The following is a 15,872-nucleotide window of genomic DNA, read 5'->3' on the forward strand; positions in this document are numbered from 1 at the left end:
GGAGGCTTCAGAAGACTTCCAGTTTTTATGTTTATGTCAGTCATCGGTTATTAGCAGTTAAAACTTTGTTTAAAACGTGAAAGTTCAAGAAGTGAAGGTTATTACTTAAGGCAGAACTGTCTCATGGTTAGAGCAGCGAACTGGGGCATTAGTACACTTGTGTTTTATTCCCAACTCTGCCACCGACTCACTGTGTGACCATAGCATTTCACCTCTCTTCTTTATGCCTCTGTTTTCTCATCTATAAAAGAGGGCTAATAATTCCCACTTTAGTAAATTGCTTGAAATCACTGGATAAAAGACACCATATCATTGCAAAGCATTGTCATCACCACATAAGATTGGGGGATGGGTGTGTGTTTGTTTTTTTATTTCTTTTTTTCATGTTGGCATCCACAAAACAAATGATCAGGACGGAGGATCCGCAGACATTTACAAACCAGTTCTGCTTTTAATGGAATATAGCTGCCTCTATGCCATGTGGAGGTTCCCCTTACAGAATGGGACTGGGTTAAGGTGGATTAAAGCAAACCCAATGGGCCCAAGGATCTGGCTTAAGCTGTTTGACCTGCATTGGGACTGGCACAGACCACCTGCTTTTCATTAAGGGCCTGATCCAAAGCCCACTGAAATATCTTGCAAAGACTCCTATTAATTTCACTAAGGTTTGGATCAGCTCTTTAATGGTTTCCATAAAAAGATCAGTATTTTTTTTCTTTTGGTATTACCACTCACTGATTTACTTTTGCAGCCCCACTTCATTTCACTCTCACCTTGGCAACTTCAAGTGGCAAATATTGTCACTTTCCATTTGCCCATTACATACACACAGATAATCCTCTGCCTTTTTTTTTTTTTTTTTTAGTTCTTTAAAAATGCTCAGTGAGGAAAGCTGTTTTGTTCAATTAGCTTCAGTTAAAATTCACTTCTGCAAGGCCTATAGAACCTTGTAGATGAAAAAACAAGCCTGTGCTTTCTTTTGCTTTCACCTGTTAAGAGGCCTTCAGGACCCTCAAATTATTATTAATACTAGTAAACATTTATAGGATGACGGCTCCCAAAGATTCTATTTGGGACTGGGGCCCCATTGTGCTGGATTCCGTACAAAGTTAGATCCCAGTCTTGCAAATGCTTAACTCTATGCACTGTGTGTAGCCTCACTGACTTCAACATAATGGGTGCAGGTAAAAGATAATCCCTGCCCTGAATGGCCTAGATCATGCAATTTGCTGTTTGTAGGTGCACTGCTGTGCTCACATGAAGCCCCACTGAAGTCAATGGATGGATCTAGCTACAGGATCTAGCCCTAAAATACAAATATCTTCACAACACACTAAGTGCAAGTCCGGGGAAGGGAGATGTTTGGTTGGTTGCTTGGTTGGCTGTGTGATATGGTGTTTTATTAGCACAGTATCAACCTGTGGGCAAAATCCTGCAGTCTTCAGTCCTTACTGACAATTTGGCCCTATAGTGATATACTGTGAAGATGCATTCATTAATAAGCATTTCACCAGTACTGTCTGATTGCAAATATCCAATCCTCTCTTAAACTTCTTTCTGGTTGGTACAAATAGTCCTGAGTTTATTAATACTGGGCCCCCCTGGGTCAGAGTGATCAGCTTGCCGTCCAAGAGATGTGTGTGAGACTAACACAAACCTAAAGACTCATAAAAAAACCCCAACATTCAGTTTTCCAGCACTATTGCTCTTTCCATTAATAGGAATCGACCTTATTCAACTGTTCTTTGTGCTTAAATCCCTTGGGCTTCTCAGCAGTGACTGCTAAATTATAAAATGATTTAGAGATGTTTTGTTATAGGAACCGTTCATACACTTATATGAGTATCATATAGGAAACATCAGGGCCTAAGAGTAACGCATGTTACCCCCGCTCTTAGGCCTTACAGGATGCTCCCATACAGAAGGCGTATAAGAAGTCGTCACCGTGGGAAAATGCTGGGCTCTTTCATTTATTTAAATTGACGAGTCGTGTCACATTAGATCTCAAAGCAAAGTGATGTGAAATGTCACACACTAAAAATGATGTGTTGGAAATGGGTCAGCGCTGAAATGTTCGCGCTTTCTGCAACCCATAGATCATCAGCTTTTCCAGTTCACCACCCTTTTGAAAACTATTTTTTGGCACGAGCATGAAAAGCAAAATGTGGGCTAAAATCTGTCCCCTGTCACTGGGCAGTAAGTCCGGGGGCGTTGCACCCCATGTGACTGAACAGGATTTGGGCCACTGGGGGGGGAAATGATTTTGGATAGACCTGGCTTAAAACTTTTCCGACGTAACAGTTTTCCATTGGAAAATCCTGATTCGACTAAATCAAAATGTTTCATACAAAGTCTCTACTCGCACACACTATTATTGAAATGTTTAGTTTTAATAAGGTCAAAACTCTTTATTTCAACTTTATCATTTCTATTATTATATTATATAAAATATAAAAGTCAAAACATTTTGACTTTTGTTTTATACTAGGAATCCCTGTGATGTAGGGGTGTTCCTTTGTCCCAGATGAGCACTCTTCACTGGGAAAGGAAGCTGGAATATAGTTGCCTCTGTGCTTCCCGGGGAGTCCCCTTACAGAAGAGGACTGGTTAAGATGGATTAAATAAAGCACGTGTAGACGGGTCAAGGATCTAGCTCATTGTGTTTAACGTGCACTGGTGCTGATACAGACGATCACTGCATTACAACGAGTCCATCGGGAAACGCATCTCCAAAATAAGTGATTCCACCACAGGAGTGGGCGAGAGCATAGCCAAGAAACAGGAACAAATGAATGAGGTCAAGGTTGGTTGTGAAGACATGTTCTCTGTGAGAGCAGAAAGCAGGCTAGCAGGGTGGGGTGTGAGAGGGAAGAGAGCTGGTTCCAGCTGAAGAGACAATACAGGGCTTGACAATAGGGTGACCAGAGGACAAGTGTGAAAAATCAGGAGAGGGGATGGGGATAATAGGTGCCTACATAAGAAAAAAAAACCCAAATCAGGACTGTCCCTATAAAACCGGGACATCTGGTCACCATACTTGACAAGGTACAGAGAAAGAGAGAGTCAGATAAAGAAAGGGCTCTAAGAAGAGGGAGATGATTATGATGATCTGAGGGAAGAAAAGAAAAACTGCTTTAGTACTTTATTTACCAAACAAGCTACTGACATGACAAAGGGCCCATTCAAATAAGAGAAGTGAAAGTGGGTGCCTAATGCTGGCTGTATATACATAACACAATGTACACTGAAAATACGATTCACATGGACAAAATTAAAAATACATATTGGCAAATTTGCTTAGATAATACAAACATGCATCTATGTGATGGACTAAGAGGCAGTAATGGAAAAGCACCAGTTACACAACGTAAGGAATGTGTGCAATTTACCAGAATAAACACAGATTATCATATTCAACAATCAACAGTATCCAAATAGTTATCATCTTTCCATAAATAATTAGCACCACCCTCTAGTAATACTCTTGCAAGTAGCTGGCATATGGATGGTGTTCAGTAACCAAACAATGACACATCCAATCCTTAGCAATAAGGACTTGTGCCCATTCTAAATTATTTATTCTCTTCCCCGGCACATGCACATCCTTCAAGGAAAGGCTTTCATCCACCTGGCACCCAGAAGCAAAGGAAACAATGTCATAACATTTTAGAGTTTAAAGTTCCAAATGGAGGTAGCAGATGGGGATCCAGACATTAAGAAACGCCACCTAGCAATACAACATATGCAGCTCCTGGAAATCATGACATCATCTAATGAATACCAAAAATTTGTACTGATGATGGAATTGCACAATTTACCAAGAGAAAAACTGAGAATCAGCAAGATGGCACAGTGCCCAGTTCAGGGAAATGAAGGAGAAAAGTGACAAGGACAGAGTCGGTAGTTCAGGATCAGCAATTTTTCTTGCTGTTCCAACATTTTTTGGCAGGCAAGCAGAGACAACCTGAGAGATAGTTTGTAGATACCTTGAACAGGGTAAGCCTCCATTCATTACATCACCTAAGTATAGGTGGATTTGCAAAATGTATTTTTCTTTGAGAAGACAAATAGCTGTTATGCATCTAGATGTTCCAGAGTCTGGTATCAGACAACAACTTATGCTGCAAAAATAGTAAAAAAATCAAACAAACGTCTGTTCATTTATTTATATTTATATACTGTCATCTTTTATTTATTTTATCTTCCTTGGACATTAAGGAGGAGAGAAAAAAGAGGGTACAGGACGTTGGGTCCCCAACCTTTGAAATTCTGGCCTTTAGTCTTGGTATAAAAATACGTTATACGGAGAACTTTCACTTTAGAATAATGTAATTTAATCAGATACGTTCACAGTTTAAGGAGCTGAAAATCCTTCCTGGCAGTATAGCAGCTAAAACTTCAGTACTACCCAGATAATTCCTTGTATTACATTATATGGGATAGTTAGAATATGCTCTTGTATACTACAAACGCACAGTATGGCCAGATTTTTTAAAAATGTGACTATGCAACTGCATGTGCAAAAATATACAATGCATGCCTACTTTGCCTAAGTAAGTGATGGTATAAAACATTCAAATCAGGTAACAGCAATGACTGATCAAGCAAATGAGGCGTGCAAATGTGTGCACAATGTTGAGCACCTACTATTTTTGACAGTCTACCCACACTATGGGAATTTAGGATATTCTGTTGTGATATTCTGTTGTTACAACCTTAGACCAGAAAATAGGCATTAGACTGTATTTTGTGTTATAGAACTGAACTAACTACAAAATCTATTTTTTTAAATACAAAGACAGTAACATTTAACTTTTTAATTCAACATTAAAAACCTTTAATTAAAATCTATAAATCAAAGCCAACCGTCGCATACTAAAGTGTGTTTAGTACACAGAGTGAATTTTTATTTTTAAATTCTTTATTGGCCTGTAAGAGAACAAAGCGATATAAATGCCATTCACACTTTTTAATTGACACTTTTAAGAGGGGTTTTTTTGTTTTTGTTTTTTGTATTTTGCAGAACAAGAAATGGCACTGCTCGCTGATTAGAAAGTACCAGGTGCAAGATGTGTTTGGATCCTGTAAACTTCAATCCAAGTATTCCATTATGCCAAACGACTGACAACAGTTTCCCTAGAGTTCACCCAGTATAGAGGAGTTCTAGGCTCTGGAATTGCCAAAAGCATACCTAAGGTTTGAATTTCATTCTACTTCATATTGTATTTCCTTCCACCTACAGAATTTTATTTATTTATTTAAGAAAGGAAGTTTCATCGGCTCCCCTGACGTGGCTGTGTTATTACAAACTGAGATTACATGGCAAGAGAGCCCTTTTGGATAGAAAGCAGGAAACAGCTGAAGGACAGCATAACCCTTATCTCCTTCTATCTCTCTCTCTCTGCTCTGAAATGTTGTCACACACTACAGCTCAGCAGGGCTCAACATAGCCGTATATTGTTAAAAAGCATGTCTTTAAAAGAATTTCACTGCAGAAAAGTATAGTAAGGTAAATGCAACTAAATTTACAGATATAGCTGAAACTAATGTACTCCGATACTATACATATACACTTAAGACACAATCAAAATAATAGCTGGAGAAAGAGAGCAAAAAATGTTATTTAAATTTGAAAACAAATATTCATGACAGTTATTTGCTTTCCACAAACATTTAAATGCTCATGATTTATAGCTAATGCTCACCAAAAAAGCAAATTTTGCGCCTACACAAAATTAAAATTATATATTTGATTGTAAATTCCACAGTTTGCTCTGTACTGGTTAATTATATAAATATCTAATCCCATAAAAACAACAACAGTATGTGATTTGCACAATGAACCAACAATACACAAATTGGCAATATTCACAATCCACAAATAATGTGAAAACCCAGAATTATGCACTAACGAAATTTGCAAATAATTTTGAACACTGACCAACCGTTGGAATTTTACTATTTGCTCAAGGTCAATTCTTCCATGAGGAAATAAAACAGGAAATTGATCAAACAAAATATTTGTTATGAACTATTCACTCAGCTCTGATAAAAAATTAATTTAAGGTGGGATATTTGAAGATAAGTGATATGTTTTACTCTTAACTGAAAATACCATTATTTAGTTTGCTTTCAAATGGTAGATTATTTTCTAGGTGATTGGAATGAATATGCTGCTAACTGTTAAGTAAGAAGATACAAGCATGCCAAACCTCCTACTATCTAAGCAAGCACAATATGGGTTTACATCTGGTCTCGAGCAGTGATGGGCACACTTTAAACAGTTTGGCTGTTCAGTTCAGATAAGTGCCTAGAAGTCTGGATACTCATCCAAAGCTTATTCAACCTACCTGAACCACTTGGTTCTGCAAAATTAGACTGGCAGTCTGCTGAGAACAGGCTTTCTCTTAACATTTCTGGCACTTCCTGCTTCCAGTTGGGCTGGAAATCCTGCAAGAACAGTCTCTTGCTTTTGACATTTCATGTTGTGGTAAGCTGGAAGCGCAGAGATGCACAACATTAAAAATGGAGGAGACAAACATTTTAATTAAACTGCACTGAAGTTGCAGTTTGATGGGAAACTTTAGCCAGGATTTATCATTTATCTGAGGCTCTGTCTACACTAGCGCTTTTGTCGGTAAAACTTCTGTCGGCCAGGGGAGTGAATAAAACACACCGCTGGCCAACAAAAGTTTCACTGACAAAAGTGCCAGTGTGGAATGTGCTATGTCTGTAGGAGACGCTCTCCCACCAACATAGCTACCGCCACTCGTTGGGGGTGGTTTAATTATGCCAGCAGGAGAGCTCTCTCTCGTTGGTATAGAGCAGCTACACAAGAGATCTTACAGCTGTGCCACTGTAAGGTCGGTAGTGTAGACATAGCCTCAATCGCTTCACCTGTCGCTAAGCAGGATCTATATTCCACAGCTCATAACCTGTGGATGGCATGAGAACTGACTAACAACGTATTTTCTGAAAGGAAATATCTAGCTAGATGCCCTGTTGTTTTAGCTGTGTCGGTCCCAGGATATTAGAGAGACTGGATGGATGTGTAGACTTTCGGGCTCACATGAGAGCTTGGGCTCTGAAGCCTGGCAGCATGGGAGGGTGGGCTTCAGAGCCCAAGCCCAAACAGCTATTTTTTTAGCACTGTAGCATGAGCCCAAGTCTGTGGACCTGGGCTTTAAGACTTGCTGCCATGGGTCGCTGCTTGCCATGTAGGCTGTAACCAGAGAGCACAGAAGACGACACTGGGTAGTGCTGCTAACATCTGCATCAGAAAGGTGCAGCATACATTTCTCCTGATCCTCTGTCTGTTTCTAGGCACTAGGTTGGCCGGTCATGCCTTTTTGGGGATCTCGGAGCCCTAACTGTGCTAATCTCGGTGGTCAGAAGGGATACCAGAGAAGTTCTGCTTGACTCCCCTGTGTGTGTGGTGAAGTTGGGAAAGGCTCCCCGCACTGTCCCCGGTGCAACCAAGCAGGACCAGCTGGCATACAGGTTTGAATGAGTCGAAATTTAATGGGCAAAGCACTACATGACCTTTTAACGGCGGGAAGTTGCTTCTTTAGCATGGAACATCTCTGAAAAATATCCACTTCTTTGGGCAAGGTTGATGTTTGTGTCAGCATCACTGAGCATATAGACATACCTGACCTCCCCTTGCAAACCACTGGGGAACGTGCATGTAACGAACTGCCCCATGGCTGGCCTGAAATGACACGAATGGAATGCTGCAGAGAAGGATTTGAAATAGCATGCATACACTGCACTCCATTCCACACCATACCAACAGGCTTTACAGGTAGCACATGAATGACCAACTACCCTGTGTGACCAACAAGCTGATCCTGAAAATACACGAGTAGTACAAGGTGTTGGGATAACATTTTATTCCTGCTGTCTCTGGCAGCTCCCACTGCTGGAGCTTTCTCCTGCCACAGGTTGCTGCTGAGCCTTTTCCTGCCATGGGGGAAGATTCTAGCAGTGGGGAGGCAGACTTTCTCTGATGCGTGTAGCTGCACACCACAATGTGGAGACAGGTTGCTTTTCACTGTGGCCTGTAGCTACATATATCCTACAAATCAGCATGTACAGTGCAGATGGAACCGAATACTCTAATGGTCATTGAATCTTCAACAAAAATATAATCCTTCTTTAGCTTTTCACCAGTTATGGTCCTGTTGAAATAGATGTTAATGGCTTTAAATATTTATAAAGCTATTTAGAATTAAAGATACCCAGATATATAAACAGATATACAAATGCATCTTGGAATAAATGAAGCAAACATACAAGTGATTGCATAAGTTGCAAGGACAACTTCTTTGTTTACCGGAAAGAAAAGGCTATTTTACATGCCATCTATCATCTCTACATTACCAAGGAAGGCAGTGAAGACACAGCAAAATGGAGCAGTTATAAATTACCCCCTAAAACCATGAATAAACTTTGTTTAAAAAATCTGGATCTAGAACTAGACAATAAAAAAGGTATGAGGTTCCAACATAGAGCTGTATAAGTGACTTATCTTTAATGTGTTTTTTTTTTAAAAAAACTACAGTCCCATTGGTCTTTCTGATCTTTCATTACGACAAATCCATTTATGTTTTCCAAAAATCAAACATGACCAGAAATACATCCATATCCATGACTGATCTACAAAAATGAGATTGCTTTGGTTCAGAAAGCTCCTGTGTCAGAAAGACCATGGAATACATGCCTGTTGCTATTGCTGCACTTCAGTCACAGGGGACCAAATATTGAAGTTTTTACTCAGAACTTACTCAAGTAAAACTCTAGTGGGAGTTTGACCCTAATAAGCACTGAGGAAAGACTGCAGGATTTGGCTCACAATTTGCACAAACAATTATTTCCCTTATGTTTGTATCCCATGACTTGGGTAATGAAGTAACGTTTAAACTCAATTAGAGTATTTAAAATGTATATATCTATTTAATATGCGGACATTTGTGGTAACTTAGATTTAATATGGTAATGGCTGAACAGATGTTTAGGAAACTGTGTTCATAAATTGATGGTGACTGACAAAGGATCCATATTTTAAAATGTTAGCTTCTATGGCTTATGATGTGCTGCTGCTGAAAGTCTGTGTTTTGTCTGGAAATGAGTAAACTGGCTTTCCACTACAGAGGGCAGTGCTTTGCCTTTATATAAATGAAAGAAGAACTGGACAAATCAAAGACAGAACCGGTCCATTACACACAATTAGTTTCAATGGCCCAGATTTTCTAAACTCATTTCCACCACTACAAATCTGGAGACACCATTGATTTCAAGGAAGTTACTCCAGATTTGCACAAGTGTAATGACTGTAAGAGAATATATCAGCTATTTTTAAATGCCTCATCATTTACAGATTTGACTACCTTTTCCTATACTCAGTGATATGTACCACTGAACTCCATGAGACAGCTACTAATAGTAAGTACTGCTCCATATAACAAAGGGTGGAAGAATTGACTCCATATTGATCAAGAAGCTTTAACATCAAATTGACAATATCCCTGAGGAGCAAGCCAGGGAATGCAGACATAATAATGGTTTCCTGCTACACCTTACTAAATGATGACCATCAGTATTCCAATCAGTGACTGATGGTTTTATTTCCCTGCTGAGTTTCTCCAGGTCATTCCTGACAGTTAGAAAAGTGCTTAGTCATTAGAGTTGCATTGAACAGACGGTTACTGATCAGATATTAGTACCAGAGTCCGGGGTCAGCTGGCTGCCAAAAAAACTCATCTGAAGCCTGTCTATTTCGGTCACCTCTGGGACAGCAGTTTGCTGACTGCTATAGACAGGTGACTCGCTAGGCAATGTTATTGTTCATGTTCAGATCTCTCTATGTACAACCAAAGCACACTTGATACATAATTTATAGCCCTGTGATTTCAGTGACTGGTGCTACAATATCACTTTTGGCTCCAGGTCACTCAATATAGACTTTTGAAGGGAGGGAGGGAGGGCAAAGGTAGGAGAGAAAGAAAATGGTATGATGTTTTTTAGTCATTCTTCATGGAATCATAAACATAGGGCTGGAAGGGGCCTTGAGAGGTTGTCAAGCCCAGCCCCTGTGCTGAGGCAGGACAAGTTAACTTAGACTGTCCCTGACAGATGTTTGTCCAACCTGTTCTTAAAAAACCTCCAGTGATGGGGATTCCACACCTTCCCTTGGAAGCCTGTTCCAGAACTCAATTACCCTTATAATTAGTAATTTTTTCCTAATATCCTTACCTAAATCTTACCTGGTGCAAATTAAGCCCATTATTTTTGTTCTAATTTCCATGGACATTGAGAACAATTGATCACCATCCACTTTATATCAGCCCTTAATATAGTTGAAGACTGTTTTCAGGTCCTCCCTCAGTCTTCTTTTCTCAATATTAAACGTGCCCAATTTTTTAAAACCTTTCCTCCAGAGTCAGGTTTCTACACCTTTTATCACTTTTGTTGCTTTCCTCTATATTCTATCCAATTTGTCAACATCTTTCCTAAAGTGTGGAGCCCAGAATAGGACACAGCACTCGAGCTGAAGCCTCACCAGTGACGAAAAGAGTGGGACAATTACCTCCTGTGCCTTACATGCAACACTCCTGTTAATGCACCCCAAAATAATGTTAGCCTTTTCCACAACTGGATCACACTCCTGACTCATATTCAATTTGTAATCCACTATGACTCCTCAGATCCTTTCAAGCAGTACTACCAGCTACCCAGTTATTCTCCATTTTGGAGTCGTTGTGCATTTTTTTCCTTCATATGCATAGTACTTTTCATTTGTCGTTATTGAATTTCATCTTGTTTATTTTGGACCAATTCTCTAATTTTCAAAGTCATTTTGAATTCTACTCCTGTCCTCCAACAAAGGGATTGCAACCCCTTCCAGCCTGGTGACACACCCCAAATTTTATAAACATACACTACATTGCATTATCTAAGTCATTAAGGAAAATATTGAATAGTACCAGACCCAGAATAGACCCCTTCAGGACACCTCTAGATATACCCTGGCCCACTGTGTCAGCAAACCATTGATAACTATTCTTTGAGTATGGTCTTTCAACCAGTTGTGTAACCATCCTCTAGCTACGTAGGACCATAATCCCTCACAATCCCATCAAAGCCTCCTCGTGCTTTTCAAAACTTCCGATCAGCATGTCTCTTCACTGGTTTCATTTATTATTCTTTCAGCAAGAAAAGGGGGAAAAAATCAACCACTCCCCACCACAACACATAGACATTAGTTTTCTATTTTAAATACCCTTCCAGTTTGGACCTTACTTTCTGAATGTTGTTTATTTCCAGCAACACACTGGGGGGCTCAGATATCCAGCATTGTACCCTGATCACTGTGCTGTGATAAAATCATGCCTGAAAACATTTTTTGTTGCTAAAGATGCCGAGGGGGGGGGAGGAATGGAGCTTGTTTACTCAGCTAGTGGAAGAGGTAGGTTGAAAGTCACTGCCACTGCAACACTGCGGCAATTTCTTCTTATTATTTATATTGCCCAAGGGCCTACAGACTCAGACTGAGATTGGGGTCTCATTGTTCTAGAAACTGTACAAACGGATAGTGAGAGGCAGTATCTGTCTCTACCTAAACAAGAGAGACAAAAGGTGGAAGGGGAAACAGAGAGAGGAAGTGACTTGCCCCAGGTCACATGACAAGTCAGTGTCAGAGCCAGGAATACAACCCAGGTCAGGTCTCCTGAATCCCAGTCCAATATCCTATCAATCAGACCATGCCGCATTAGCAATAACTTGTTATGTAATGGGTTTGCCATACTCAGTTGCAGGTAACTGAAATAGGAGAGAATATATATAATTCTTTTGAGGCTTTCAAATGAGATACCTTGTTTACTCTCATTAAATCCTCTAACACAGGGACACTATGTCTACTGTATCAAAGAACTAGGTCTGCTATTTCAAATTCAGGATTAAACAACAGAGCATATTGGGATAGTTAACGGTATAGTTTTTTATTCCACTTTCTTGTGTTTTAATTTCTGTGTGCATTGAATTGCATATTTCTCATGATATGTTAATGATTTAGGTCCTGATCCTGCAAACACTTACATGTCTGCCTAGCTTTATACACGCGTAGTCTCACTGAACTTAGCAGCACCACTCACATGTTGAAACTTAACTGATCAGCATCTAATTCATTTTTCTATTTTATTCTGAGATTTTCCTCCTGAATCATTTCTATTATTCTTCAATATTCTGTCACTGTAGAATTTTGACATTCATGCATTTATTTCAAAATAAATATATTATTTTATGTTAAAAGGTAACATTCTTCAGGATTTTAATAAAATGAAATATTAATGCACCAGACTTCTCAAATAGAAATGTCTGGTCACCCTCATTTCAAACCAGCCAATTTAAAAAATCATGTCTAACCTACTACAAGAACAATTTTATGGTCACATCTTGAAATTTGTTTTGAATTACCTCGGTGATAATATAGCCATTCATTTAGCAAGAGTGGTTTTACATGGCTATTATATCTCTAAGGCCCGATTTCTAAATCTCAATCCTACCTTATCACATTATTAAAATCAGTAATGATCCCTATCAGGAAGCTGTAGTTGGAGTTAATCTCCACATCACATGTTTGTTCAGAGCCTAGCACAAGGAGATCCAACTTAGCTGGAGCGTTAGGTGCTACTGCAATACAATTGTGAAACAACAATCATTAAAATGTAGATACTTGCACAGTAAAACCTTGATCCTGAAAACATGCACATCAGGAACTACTCATGAGCATGAAGCTGAGGTCAATGGGATTACTCACATGCATAATGTATTCTTGGGAAAGTGTTGAGATTCGAGGGTTCTCACCCAACCCCCTTGGCTTGGGTGGGGAGGCTGCTGAACGTGTTTTTGCTTGTATTTCGGTTGGCTTGTATTTCAAGTACACCGGACCCTTGCTTGAACGCGTGTCTATATAGCGCGAATTCGCATATAACACGGTTGCGGCCATGGATCCCAAAGTTAATTACTTTAATTGGAATTCATTTTAACGCGCTCCCCGCGTTAACGCAGTACTGTGCATGGATCCCAAATCCTGCGTTCTAAAGGTGTTTAGATGTCAAGATAGGCACTTTTTCACATTTTGCATAAATGGGGGGGGGGAAAGAAGAATAAACGAAGATGACCACTGAGGACTAATTTAACACTAAAGGAATCTGGTAAAAATGCCTAAGCATATACGAGACAGACAAGGTGGGTGGGTAATATCTTTTATTGGACCTACTTTTGTTGGTGAAAGAGACAAGCTTTTGAGCTATAGAGAGCTTGGTCCAGTAAAAGATATTACCTCACCCACCTTTTCTAATATCCTGGGACCAACACGGCTACAACAACACTGCAATCAGCATTTAATCAGGACAAACTGAAAAATGCGATGAGTCATATAGCACAAATAAATATATACACATTTTGCACCTTACTCCATTTCTATAATTCTGCTTGATCTGGATTCTTACAAATTCACAGTAAAACTTACTGCATCTGTGTCTAAACACTGGACCAGAAAAACAGAATGTCGCATGTGACCGGTTGAATGGTTTCCACACTGTCCAGCAAACAGAGTGTTAAAACCCTGTCCTCTAAAGATAGCCCTGCAAACACTGCTAAGAATCCAGGGGCATTGAGTTAGCTAATTCTGTGGCTTTAAACTACTGTATAGCAAAGCCTATGGTCACTGCTCAGCAGGAGCTTTTTGGGAGAAAGTTGATGAACTTTAATAGGTAACATGCAGTAGTAGTACAGAAAACACGCAGGTACTTTGAAGTCCGGAGAACAGGCAGAACTCCCTGGTACCTTCCCACATTAGGCTTTGGCTGCACAATCTCTTTCTTTCCTTCAACCTTTGAACTACGTGAATCCTTCCCCATTTACTTTTGGGGCTTGACTTCAAGAAGATTTTTCCTTTTGCAGTCAGTTCTTAAATAAACCATGCATCCTTTAACGTCTGAACTATGAGTCCCGAGTAAATTCTTTTTCTACCTGCCAGCTGACCCACACCAGCTGTTGTGTTACTTGGCAGGAGGTAGCAACATGTTATAACACACTAATTACACAATAACTTGCACTAATTCTAATGCATGATCTCCCAATAAATGAACTATTTGCTTCTGTTGTCATAGCGTGCTCACTGGACCAGACAGGGGCTACTTCAATTACAAGTTCATAGAGCACTTAAGAAACTAATTGCCATTCTCCAGATAATATGGGGAAGATTTTCCAAACTCTAGCTCTAAACAGTGCCCGTATGTACACACAGAAAATGTCATGCACTAAATCAGCACCTCGTTGTGCACAGTGGGTTACAGAGTCTACAAGTTTCAGAGTAACAGCCGTGTTAGTCTGCATTCGCAAAAAGAAAAGGAGTACTTGTGGCACCTTAGAGACCACAGTGGTTTGAGCATTGGCCTGCTAAACCCAGGGTTGTGAGTTCAATCCTTGAGGGGGCCATTTAGGGATCTGGAGCAAAAATTGTGGTTTGGTCCTGCTTTGAGCAGGGGGTTGGACTAGATGACCTCCTGAGGTCCCTTCCAACTCTGATATTCTGTGTGATTCTGTGTGTGTGTGTGACTAACCAATTTATTTGAGCATGAGCTTTCGTGAGCTACAGCTCACTTCATCGGATGCATGCCGTGGAAACTGCAGCAGACTTTATTTATACACAGAGAATATGAAAAAATACCTCCTCCCACCCCACTGTCCTGCTGGTAATAGCTTATCTAAAGTGATCATCAGGTGGGCCATTTCCAGCACAAATCCAGGTTTTCTCACCCTCCACCCCCCCACACAAATTCACTCTCCTGCTGGTGATAGCCCATCCAAAGTGACAACTCTTTACACAATGTGCATGATAATAAAGTTGGGCCATTTCCTGCATAAATCCAGGTTCTCTCACCCCCTCACCCCGCTCCCAAAAACCACACACACAAACTCACTATCCTGCTGGTAATAGCTCATCCAAAGTGACCATTCTCCCTACAATGTGCATAATTAAGGTGGGCCATTTCCAGCACAAATCCAGGTTTTCTCACATCCCCCCCACCCCCATACACACACAAACTCACTCTCCTGCTGGTAATAGCTCATCCAAACTGACCACTCTCCAAGTTTAAATCCAAGTTAAACCAGAACATCTGGGGGGGGGGGTAGGAAAAAACAAGAGGAAATAGGCTACCTTGCATAATGACTTAGCCACTCCCAGTCTCTATTTAAGCCTAAATTAATAGTATCCAATTTGCAAATGAATTCCAATTCAGCAGTTTCTCGCTGGAGTCTGGATTTGAAGTTTTTTTGTTTTAAGATAGCGACCTTCATGTCTGTGATTGCGTGACCAGAGAGATTGAAGTGTTCTCCGACTGGTTTATGAACGTTATAATTCTTGACATCTGATTTGTGTCCATTTATTCTTTTACGTAGAGACTGTCCAGTTTGACCAATGTACATGGCAGAGGGGCATTGCTGGCACATGATGGCATATATATATAAGAATGACTTACGTGCACAAAAGTGGCTTTTGTACATACAAAAGTCACTCAAAGCATATTCCGCAGATCTTCATAATATTCTTGTGCCACCTGTTTCTTGTGTGATTAGAACAGTAGTGAAATAGTAAACAATGTTGACACTTCAATTCCCATCATTAGTCTTCAGAATTAAATCCCAAATGAAAAGAAAAGAAATACTTTTCTGTAATTTGGCTGTAATTTATGAAATACACCACTGGTGACATTTGGTTCACATTTTGAAGGTTAACTTTGCAATGAAAATAACTAGTAACTTTTTAAAATTTTTAAAAGTCCACCCCAAGCTCCATTTGGCTT

At 39.9% G+C, this 15,872-nt stretch overlaps 1 protein-coding gene across 6 annotated transcripts in view; it reads right to left on the reverse strand.

Annotated features, from left to right (window-relative positions):
- Positions 1-15,872, reverse strand: part of CDH4 (cadherin 4) — a 671,722-nt gene that overhangs the window by 413,202 nt on the left and 242,648 nt on the right. For 2 of the 6 annotated variants that reach the window (XM_075118731.1, XM_075118734.1), the window contains exon 3: positions 7,652-7,711. The exons of the other annotated variants lie outside the window; for them this stretch is intronic. In XM_075118731.1, coding sequence (XP_074974832.1) covers positions 7,652-7,711 — 60 coding nt within the window. The remainder of the gene's footprint in view (positions 1-7,651; positions 7,712-15,872) is intronic. 6 annotated transcript variants of the gene reach the window in all.

The sequence above is a fragment of the Caretta caretta genome, chromosome 13 (assembly GCF_965140235.1).
Source record: "Caretta caretta isolate rCarCar2 chromosome 13, rCarCar1.hap1, whole genome shotgun sequence".
NCBI lineage: Eukaryota > Metazoa > Chordata > Testudines > Cheloniidae > Caretta > Caretta caretta.